This window comes from Orycteropus afer, unplaced genomic scaffold (genome assembly GCF_000298275.1).
Source record: "Orycteropus afer afer isolate SDZICR_OR568_19922 unplaced genomic scaffold, OryAfe1.0 scaffold00197, whole genome shotgun sequence".
NCBI classification, from domain to species: domain Eukaryota; kingdom Metazoa; phylum Chordata; class Mammalia; order Tubulidentata; family Orycteropodidae; genus Orycteropus; species Orycteropus afer.
Window position 1 is genome coordinate 5793799 of NW_006921784.1, and position 11074 is coordinate 5804872.

At 48.4% G+C, this 11074-nt stretch overlaps 1 protein-coding gene across 1 annotated transcript in view; it reads left to right on the forward strand.

Moving 5' to 3' along the window:
- The window catches only part of MTMR3 (myotubularin related protein 3), a 52200-nt gene that overhangs the window by 39430 nt on the left and 1696 nt on the right, over positions 1 to 11074 (forward strand). The window contains exons 10-16 of the mRNA XM_042781936.1: positions 372 to 567; positions 1550 to 1735; positions 4397 to 4567; positions 5767 to 5912; positions 6689 to 8105; positions 9224 to 9334; positions 10411 to 10505. Of these exons, the coding sequence (XP_042637870.1) occupies positions 372 to 567; positions 1550 to 1735; positions 4397 to 4567; positions 5767 to 5912; positions 6689 to 8105; positions 9224 to 9334; positions 10411 to 10505 (2322 nt within the window). The remainder of the gene's footprint in view (positions 1 to 371; positions 568 to 1549; positions 1736 to 4396; positions 4568 to 5766; positions 5913 to 6688; positions 8106 to 9223; positions 9335 to 10410; positions 10506 to 11074) is intronic.

Sequence of the window (11074 nt, forward strand, 5' to 3'; positions counted from 1 at the left end):
CTGCATCTTCTGCAGGAGAGGATTATAAAAACAGCTACTTTTCTTACAGTGTATATTTTTTCCATGGACTGAAAAATCTTAAATATTAATTCTCTTTCTGAAGTTATCCATAAATGGTTTTGGAACAAAGGGTGGTCCTGTTCATTACTGTCCTTATTTCTGAGGCTCCCCTCTCTATTGCATAATAGGGCTCGGGTCTTAGCCTTGAGCATACGGTATAAGCACACAGAGATTTCCTGTTTGTTTTTGCAGTGTTGTGTTTAGAGAGGGAAAACTTGGAGACATCCTTCTTGATTGACAGACGTTGGGCATGATACAGTAAATCACGGCAGGCAGTGTTTCCTTACCCTCTCCTGTTTTTATTTTTATAGTTGGCTCTCAGCTCTTGAAAGTACAAAATGGCTCCATCACCTGTCTGTGCTTCTGAAATCGGCACTTCTGGTGGTGCACGCTGTGGACCGTGATCAGCGACCGGTGCTAGCACACTGTTCAGATGGCTGGGATCGTACCCCCCAGATTGTGGCACTGGCTAAGCTCTTGCTAGACCCTTATTATCGAACCATAGAGGTGGGTGCATTTGCTCCTTCAAGGTGTGTGGGAAAATAAGCTAGGGCCACACAGCCAGTCCCTTGGTTAGGACTTCTCTAAGGGTTTTATTCTCAATTTTGAGGTGGCGATTAGGTCTATAGAAAGTGAGATGACTTTGCCTCTCTGCAGATGAGGCAGATTGTGGGTAACGAGGTATGGAGAGTATTGCGGCCTATTATTGTACTTGAAAAAGTCTTGTCAGCCCCAGGAAAACAGTGCTTTTGTAACTGGATCTCGGCACACCTGTGGTAACGGGTCTTGATATCACCACAGAGTGTTCTGTGGTAAAAGAGCCCTACTCTGAAATAACTACCTACTGCCTGAAAAATGTGAGAAGAACCATGAGGTGCCCTGAAATCTAAAGTGGGGAAGGAGCTCTGGTAGCATAGTGCCTAAGGCACTTGACTGCTAACCAGAAGGCTGGCAGTTCAAACCCACCAGCCACTCCTCGGAAGGAAGGTTGGGCAATCTACTTCTGTAGTGATACCGCCTCAGAAATCCAAGGAGAGGTCACTGTGAGTTGGGTCTGACTCGTCAGCATACAACAACAACAACAGCGTGGGAAAAGATTTTACAAACATGACTTGTAAACATAATACTAAGGGCAGACATTAAAAAATGAAAAAGAAATTTTAGGGAAAAAATGGAGTGGTTTTTATGAAGTGAGTGAAAGAATCTAAAAATATCAGTAGGCTCAAGAAAGGGTTACATAAATGCAGAGTTAGTATCCCTTTAGTGATTATGGGATGGAGTTCAGGGAATACGGAATGTGGAATTTTTCTTAAGCATGCACTTGGTGTCCCAGTAAGAATAGAACCATTGGCTGTGAGCCCAGACAAGGCTCTAGTGATGGGCTTGCTGACAGGCTGTTACAGGGATCATTGCCAGTCACACCAGGCTCAGGACGGTCGTAATCTGGCTAGATGAGCATAAACGGTCTCTCCTGGGTGCTTCCCCGCAGGGTTTCCAGGTTCTCGTGGAGATGGAATGGCTGGATTTTGGCCACAAGTTTGCCGACCGATGTGGTCATGGGGAGAACTCGGATGATCTGAACGAGCGTTGCCCAGTGTTTCTGCAGTGGCTTGACTGCGTTCATCAGCTTCAGAGGCAGTTTCCTTGCTCTTTTGAGTTCAATGAAGCATTCCTTGTGAGTTGGAGTTTATGCTTCTGTTTTGGGGACTTCCTGAATTTGTGGGGCTATAACCCAGATGTTAGTGGGCTGATGTTCACATGGAGCTGTGCAGGCTTTTTAGAATTTAATAGAGGGGAGATTCTTCTCCATTTTTTAAAATTAAAAAATAGCAGCAGCAACAACAAAAACCAGGTGTTTGTTTCCTCAGTGACTCCAGTGTACTCGGCCCTTGAGTTCTTCAAACCTAGGGTTTGGAAAGGAATGCTGCTGTTGTGGTGGTGGTGCTGTTGGTTCCAGCTCATAGGGACCCAACTATGACAGAGTAGAACTGCCTCCAAGAGTTTCCTAGGCTGTAATCTTTATAAGAACAAATTGTCAGATCTTTTTTCCCATGGAGCTGGTGGTGAGTTTGTACTGCCAGCCTTTTGGTTAGTAGCTGAATGCTTAATCATTACACCACCAGGCCTCCTTAAAAAGGATGCTAAAAACCTTAAACAGCAGTTAGAAAGTAGAAACAGTCAGAATTTCCCATGCTTCCTCCAGTCCATCCACCAAACCTCCCAATCTGTCTCACATCCTCTGCTTCCTCTGCCTTGGGAGGTACTGTCCTCTTCACCTCTCCCTTTCCTTGTGCAGCAGCTACCATCCCTCTCATCTGGTTGAGAGTCTAGCATTCTCATCTCCCCTTCATCAGCAGTGTTTCCCACCATCCCAGATCATTGTCATCAGTATGCTCCCACTTCTCTGTTCCTCTTTACAGCAGGGCTCCTCAAGACTTTTACTGTTGCTGCTTCAAATTCTTCTCTTAAACCCACTTCAATCAGACTTCCACCTACCACTTCACCAGTGACCAGTGTTAAGGTGACCAGTAACTTTCATGTTGCTAATGTAGTTAGTGATCAGTTCTCATGCTTTATCTTTGATCCATCAGTAGTAGCACTTGGCACAGTTTAATCAACCCTCTTTTTTTAAAAAATAATTTATTTGCTGTTGTTGAGAATATACACAGCAGAACATATACCAGTTCAACAGTTTCTGCATGTATAATTGAGTGACACTGATTATGTTCTTCAAGTTTTGCAACCATCATCACCCACCTTTTCCGAATTGTTCCTCCTCCATTAACATAAGCTCACTTTCCCCAAGGTTCCTTTCTGATCTCCTGAGCTGCTGTCAGTTTGATCTCTGTAGACAGTTCTTAGAAGAGCATGATCTCAACTAGTGAAGCTGAACTATTTAATCCCTTCTTTCTGAAAACAAGCAAACAACTTTTTTCAGTTGACTTAAAACCTGTTCTCTTAGTTCTCCTCTTACCTCATTGGCTGGTCCTTTCCATCTTTTAGGCTGGCTCCTCCTCAGCTCCACTGCTCTGAATGATGGAATGGCCTGGGGCTCAGTCTTCAGGCTTCTTCTCTTCTTCTCCATCTGCACTCCCTCTCAGGCGATCTCATCCAGTCATGGCTTTGATAATTGTCTGTGTGTAGATGATGCCCACATTTCTGTATCTTTAGCCTGGACCTCTCCGTGTAACTCCAGACTCCTGTCTCTAACTGTGACTACTTAGCATGTTACTTAACACGGTATTTCAAACTTAACGTGTTTAAAATGTAATTCTTTATTCCCACCTCTCCCTTCCCCAAAACCTAATCTTCCAGAAGTCTTCCACCTCACCAAGCACAACACCATCCTTCCATCAAAAACCTTGATGTCACCCTTTACTCTCCTCTACTTTCAAAATAGATCTAAAGCTTGATTACTTCCTGCCACCTCTTCTGTTACTGCACTTGTCCAAGCCATCATCTGCTGCCCCTCCTCCCAGTGGGGCCAATCTAGCAGCCGGATGGATCCTTCTAAAACATAAGACAGAACATGCCATTTCTCTTCTCAAAACCCTCCAGTGACTTTCCAGTACATAGAGTAAAAGCCAGAGTCCTTAAAATTGCCCTCAAGGGCCCTCCTTGAGGTGCCCGCTCTAGCTTCATTTCCTGTCATGTTCCCCCTTGTGTAATCGTCAGTCACACTGGCCTCCTTGCTGTCCCTCAGCAGTCACGGTCCATGCCTACCTGAAGATTGTTCGTTGTGTTTGCTATTGTCTCTGTTGGAGCAATTCCCTGCAGATAGCCCCATGACCTGCTGTCTCTACCTTCCATCAGTTCTTGGCCAGAGAGGCCTTCCTGCACTCTCCAGCACTTGTCTGTCACTCTTAGCTGCCTCACTGTTCTCCACAGTGCAGATTACCCTCCCCCAACGGCTGGGATAAAGCTCCATAGGAGCTGGAGGGTTGTCTGATTATTGATACATTTCCAGCTCCCATGGTAACGTCTGGGGCATACAGGATACTCAGAATGATGTTTGGGTGAATGAGCAGTTTTAGAAATGTGCTCTTAGTTCGGAATTCGGTGGCACACTGACTTGCTCTTGTACCCAGTGTAATGTTCTGTTGTTCATGAGGGTGGTGGTTAACTCGGATATCTTTTGAGTCAGGAGTGTTGTTGATTGGGGTTGTTTCCTGGAATTGGTGCTGTGAGGAGGAGGCTATTTTGTGGCTTAATTGGCTCCCCCGTCCTTACAGTGTGTGAGCTCTCCAGGGTGTCGGGGAGGGTGGCTGGGTTGGGCTGATCTTCCTGCAGAGAGTGTGGCCGTTGCTTAATTGTGCCTCATTGGACTCCCACACAGGTGAAACTGGTGCAGCATACCTACTCCTGCCTGTTTGGAACATTCCTGTGCAACAACGCCAAGGAGCGAGGAGAAAAGCATACTCAGGAACGGACCTGTTCTGTGTGGTCGCTTCTTCGGGCAGGCAACAAGGCTTTCAAAAACCTGCTGTATTCCTCTCAATCAGAAGCTGTATGTATCGTTCAGCCTTCCTCTGTGATCCTCAGAAGGACTCGGGGTTGGAGGGAAGGGGGAGCTGTGGTTGCCTTTGTGAGTAGTGACTGTCTTCTAAAAGGCATCTCCGTTGTCTCTGGATGGGCTCCCATCTGTCCCAAGAACAGCTGCTTTCCTGGTGATCTCTGACCTGCTTCTGACCAGGCTTTGCTTAGGGTGATTTGACCAATACACATCTCTGCCTTACCACTCTAGACATGACTCTTTTCTGGTACCTCCTCAAGAGCTTAGCTTATTTCTGGCATGTTCTGCCAATGGATGGAAGCAACACTTAAGTTATTCCCCAGATGCCCTGATAGCTCAGACAGAAGAAGCTGCCACCAGGCCCCAGTGCCCTTCTGTTGGCAAGAGGTGATGCTTTCCATTGCAGGTTCTTGTCTCAGAGAGCAAAAAACCATGTCTGTATGGTTCCGTTATCACATGGGGAGCTGGCAAGTGCTCTGTTCCCCAAGGGAACAGCTCCTACTCCTGTTAAGCAGTGAAAAGGAGCCACATCCTTCTGCGTGTCAGTACGCGGTAATGCTCCCTTTGTCAAAATGCGTCTGTCTTCAACTCTGAGAAGTCAAAAGGAGGCTCATCAGAGGTCAGATTGCTTTGCTGGATTATTAATACTCTTCTCGCTTGATTCAAGGAGTCAAAGGAAAGATTTAAGCTAACTGCTTCTCTCTCTTCCACTGTGCCTGCTGGGGAAGTAATTCCCTGCTTTTCACATGATTAAATGATCCTGTAAAACAGGCTTGGTGTAGTGTCTTTTGGAGCCAAGTTTTTGTACCAGGGGAACAGATGATCACCATCTAACAGAATGACTCACTTTCTTATGCAGTAAAAGCAACAAATCAAGCTGATGAAAGTCAGTCATTCAATAAAGGTGACCTTAGGAATAATTAAAAATGAGAAGTGGGTTTCTAAAAATCCTTCAGATTTCCATGCTTACAGGAGGCTCTCTGGTGAAAAACGTTGCCAGGCAAAAATCTGTCTGGTATTGACCCTCTCGGGAGATAGACCTGTATCTCCTCTTGTTACCTCTCTTTGAAGATCGTGCTGGGCCTGTTGGGTGTTCCAGCTAGGTCCCTGTTCTTGATCCTTGTTTCCAGACATTTCTAAAAGACTTGATAATGTATGAGACCTGTTTAAACCTGCGTCCTCCCTCTCCTCAGGTGCTGTACCCAGTGTGCCACGTGCGCAATCTGATGCTGTGGAGTGCAGTGTACCTGCCCTGCCCGTCCCCATCCACCCCTGTGGACGACAGCTGCGCGCCATACCCAGCCCCAGGCACCAGCCCTGATGACTCACCCCTGAGTCGGTGAGCCCAGGGTGGATGTCATGGGCTTCAAGTCCTGTGTGGGTGTATTCTGGCCTTGGGATATGCCCAGGGGTGGTCAAGATCATGACATCAGCTGGCTTTAAACATCTTGCTTAGATCTCTGAAGTTTCCTCAGGGAAGGCATAACAATTTCTAGACTCCAGGACTGTGAGAGCCTCATTTCCTGAAAGGCCCACATCACTCTGCTGCATGTGTTGGGCAGTTTCTGAGTGAGAGAGCAACTTCGCTGGATTCATTTATGACCACCTGACTTAGTTTTACCCACTGCTCTGCATTCCTGCCTCTCTGCCATGATTTGTTCTTTCGGGTTTAAAAGGCAGATGCTGTCAGATAGAAAGTTGGGCATTGCCAGTTGTGAATTAACTTTATTGAATTCAGACCGAAAGATAGTATGTTAAAATACCATAATACCAAAAAAAAAAAAAAGGTTGGCAGTGCTGCTTTCCTTTGCTACTAATTATGAAACACACAGTATCAAGAAGAATGTCTTTTAAAGGTACTATTTGATGTGAGCTTATTTGTGTGTATTGGGCATGGGGTGGGAGGAGTATGAGAGAAACTCTGCAGACTGGAAGAAGGACCTTTAAGGGACCTCTACCTCTCCAGCAATCTAACTCTTATTTCAGAGATGCCATGGCTCCTTGAGTAGCCATAAAGGACCCAGTTATGAAATAATTGCCTCTTAAGATCTAGTCTCCTTGCTTCCTATAAATAGCTTCATAGATTCTCATTTCCCCAAACCTCTTTTCTTTTAGGCTACCAAAGACTAGATCGTTTGACAATCTGACCACAGCCTGCGACAACACAGTGCCTCTGGCCAGCCGGCGCAGTAGCGACCCGAGCCTGAATGAGAAATGGCAGGAGCACCGGCGCTCGCTAGAACTGAGCAGCCTAGCTGGTCCTGGGGAAGAGCCTCTGGGTGCCGAAGGCCTGGGGAAGCCAGCCAGAGTGCTGGGGGGTGCCGAGCTGTCTGTTGCAGATGGAGTGGCTGAGGGGCAGATGGAGAACATTTTGCAAGAGGCCTCCGAAGAGGAGAGTGGGCTAGAGGAGCCTGCCCATAAGGGGGACACTGAGATGCAAGAGAGCAAAGAGGAGGCTCTCTTAGAGAAGGAGAGCAGGAGGAAGATGCCTGAAGGCTCAGCCTTTGCGGTTGATAAAGAACCAGAGCTGGACGCTGCTGCTCTGAGGGGCTATCCAGGCACGAACCTGTCTGTGTTCTCACAGGGTCTTCCTAAACAGCGAGGTGGGCACAGTGTTCTCCCTAGTCTAGTCCAGGAGCCCCTCAGGGGAGAGAACTCCCAGGAGATTCCTGGAGAGCAGCCTCAAATGGGAGATATCGCAGAGGATAGGGAGGAGGCAGTTCTTCCAGGCCTGGCAGATGGAAAAGTTGGCTACGGTACCTCACAGTCTAGTTCTCTGCTGCCGCCCCAAGTCCCATTTGAGGCCAGAGGACCAAATGTGGACAGTTCCATGGACATGTTAATGGAAGATAAGGTAAAGCCAGAAAATGGGCCCCAGGGTCATCATAGATCTTGCCTGGTAAACAGTAGCACATTCAGTGGCAAGGAGATGCTTGCCCAAGCCATGGAGCCCAGGCCTTTGGAGACGAGCCTAGCTGAGAGGTCCCAAGTGGATTCTGAGGTGCACAGGACTTCCCCTGGCCGCACTGGCAGCCCAACACGTTCCCCTTGTGCCTTGCCTTTAGCTGAATGTAAAGAGGGGCTTGTATGCAATGGTGCCCTAGAGACTGAAAACAAGGCCTCACAGCAGCCCACAGTGCTTAGCACTCTCCAGAAGTACCCCACACCCAATGGGCACTGCGCCAATGGTGAGGCTGGTAGGAGTAAGGACTCCCTGAGTCGCCAGCTGTCTACTGTGAGCTGCAACTCCACCCACTTACACTCAAGGAACTTGCACCACAAGTGGCTACACAGCCACTCGGGAAGGCCATCTGTGACCAGCAGCCCTGACCAGCCTTCTCGCAGCCACCTGGATGATGATGGCATGCCTGTCTACACAGACACTATCCAACAGCGCCTGCGTCAGATTGAGTCAGGCCATCAGCAGGAAGTGGAGACCTTGAAGAAGCAAGTACAAGAGCTGAGGAATCGCCTGGAGAGCCAGTACCTGACCAGCTCCCTACGTTTCAATGGGGACTTTGGGGATGAAGTGGTGAGTACACCAAGGTATCTTCACGGCTGATCAAAGAGATACGGCATCCTTAGTGCCCTTTGTGCCAGTGCATGGTGCTAGGTAAAGAATTGCAAAGGCTCAGAATAGCCCTGTTGAGAGAGGCTGGAGCTCAGCCTTGGCTATGTAAATGGCAGGTATTTGCCTCTTTTCTGCATGGTCTACTTTCCATGGATGTCCTGGTTTAGGCAGTATGGTAAGGAAAGGGCACTCATATGTGATTGATCAGATATCTTTGAAGAGAAGATCATGTGTCTTAAGGAGAGCTTGAACTCTTGGACAGAATGACATTGTAGAGCGATGTCAGATATTTCTGCCACATTATACTGCCCACCTTAACCATAGTTGCCCCAAACACAGGCTGAAGGAAGCTGTGATGGTTTTGTTCTTTTTTTAAAAAACAAAACAAAACAAATGTTTAACCTCTCATGATGGATTTAGAAATGGAGAGAAGTGACTGATTTCAAGCACTGTTGTTGAGAAGTTAGCATTGATGGAGCTCAGGGAATGGAAGTGGGGGTGCCAGCGAGGAGGTCCTCAGGGGCATGATCTCCTCACTGGAAGATCTGACTCAGCATGCTCGACTATAAGCGGGAACCTGGCTCTGCAGTGATCAGCATACATGAAAGGCAGGCACATCCAATTGACTGTCCATTCAAAGTGACTTCTTGGCTTTCCTTCATATTAATGATAGTTTCTTGTTTTTCTAAAGAATCCTTCAGAGAAAGGAAAGCATGCCCAAAGCACTCAGTTCTAAGTGGCAGGGCAGGATCGACAGGCCAGTGGAACAGAGCTTCAGCTGACACTCAGAACTCACACTCCCTTCTGGTCACTTTTTCCCCACCTGGAATGCTAAGGCTCATCTTTCTACTCCAAAGACCACACACAGTCTGCAACATGTGTATCTGTTCCAGCTGAGCTCAACCTCGTCTCTGCACCTGCATATCCTGCTTCTCGATGGTTATGCATCTAAAGCGTTGGCAACCCTAACACCCAGGCAGTGCACTAGCGCCCAGTGCTTCCTTCTGTCCCAAATCCTTTCTTCTTCTTTTGTGAGGAGACAAGGTTCATTCTGTTCAGCTGTGTTTGTTTGCCAACAGACTTCAGTCCCCGACTCGGAAAGCAATCTGGATCAGAACTGTTTGTCTCGCTGCAGCACAGAGATTTTCTCTGAAACCAGCTGGGAGCAGGTGGATAAGCAGGACACAGAGGTACAGGCTCGGCCCCTGCTCTGAGCAGCACCCATAAAACTGCTGGCGGCTCTTCTCCACCCCACCCCTGCCCCTCGACCCTGGCCAAGAAGTAACCTCATAGCACAGTTAGCCTTGAGCCTGGGGCATCACAGCTCCGGAGAGCCCCCATCAAGCCTAGAATTCCTGAGCCAGAGACACTCAGCAAGCTGGCCCTCTCTCCTCATTGCCTCTATGAACTGGAGCCCTACCAGCTCGCATCGCGACCCAGGGTGCTGCTGCCTGCTACTTTATCACAGGGGAGTTTAGAGTCCCCTCTGAGGAACTGATTTGGATGCCTTTCTTGTATTGCTGACATCAGACCTGCTGGGTTGGTGCCACTGGAGCCAGTGTGGTCCTTGTGACTGTTGCTGTCCTCCGTGTGGCTCTGCTGGCTCCAGCTGGGTAGCCTGTCTCCTCTCACTAACCTGGCCCCATCTGTTTTACAGATGACCCGTTGGCTTCCTGACCACCTGGCCGCCCACTGCTATGCGTGCGACAGTGCCTTCTGGCTCGCCAGCAGGAAGCACCACTGCAGGTGCCCTTGGGGGGTATGGTGGTGTGGGCCAGGGATGTGGAGGGTGTGGGCCAGGATGGAGAAAGGCCAGGTGCCTGGCTGGCAGTACTGGGTCTGAGGCAGACGCTGAGCTTGACAGAACCACCTGCTTGTCTTCTGTCCCTCGGAAACTGATGTTTGCAGAACAGCATTGGGCATCTCTGTTCTGGTTCCGAGTGATTGTTGCTACATTTTAAATGTGCAAGCAATAGACGTTTTGTCTTTTTGGCCTCCTGAATTGGTAGAGCAACACCCATCACCCAAATTACCATTTCTTATTCCCAGAATAAAATTTCTTCCCATTCAGCATGGCTGCTGTGAGCAAAATTGGTTTTCCTACAGTGGGCAGGGAACTTCATTTTCCCACTCCTTACTGTGATCCCTGAACTCAAACTTGTTTTCCCTTATGCCAGTGGTGAGCAGATATAGCTGGGGGGTGTCAGGGACAGCTGAGGAGACAGTCTTCAGTTCTAAGACTCTCCACCTTCTTTCCCCCTACTAGTTTGGGGTAGAGAGAGTTACTGGAGGTGCTTTGTCCCAGTTGGTGGGTGATTGGCAGATGTTCGGTGTTCGCAGGATAGGAAATTTCGCTGAATCGTATGATAGTTCACCCATATGAGTGAACCTGGATTGAAAATGTCCCTCTTTCTCCAGTAATGTTGCTTCTAGGATCATATATCTCCCTACCCTGCACCCCAGCCCAAATGTCTTTGATCAGCTTCTCTGAGCTCTTTCTCCCCTCCTTGCAGGGACATTGACCGTGTTGATCAAACGTGGTGAGCATTTGCAACAACCTGTCTGTGATGTCTGCATATCTCCAATAACTTCTTCAAACTAACGCTGTCCTTTCTCCCCCTCTCTCTGCACTCATTGGAATGAAAGCCTGGGACTGGAGAGCACAGGCAGGCAGGTGGGCTTAGAGGGACATCAGAGCAGCTGATGGGGGAGCCCTGGAGGACTGAAGCAGGCTGCAGTCCCTTACTCCCCTTCTGACCACAGACAGGTCAGCTGAGCCATCCTTGCTTTATGACAAGAAGGGTGCCTCAGCAGGGGCTGGTCTCGTAGTGTAGCGGAGCCGTTTGGCTCTCAGAGCCGTCATTTTGGTTCAGTCGTTCAGGGAGCCGCCAGGATGACGCTAATGACTTCCTGAATCGAACAGCACCACT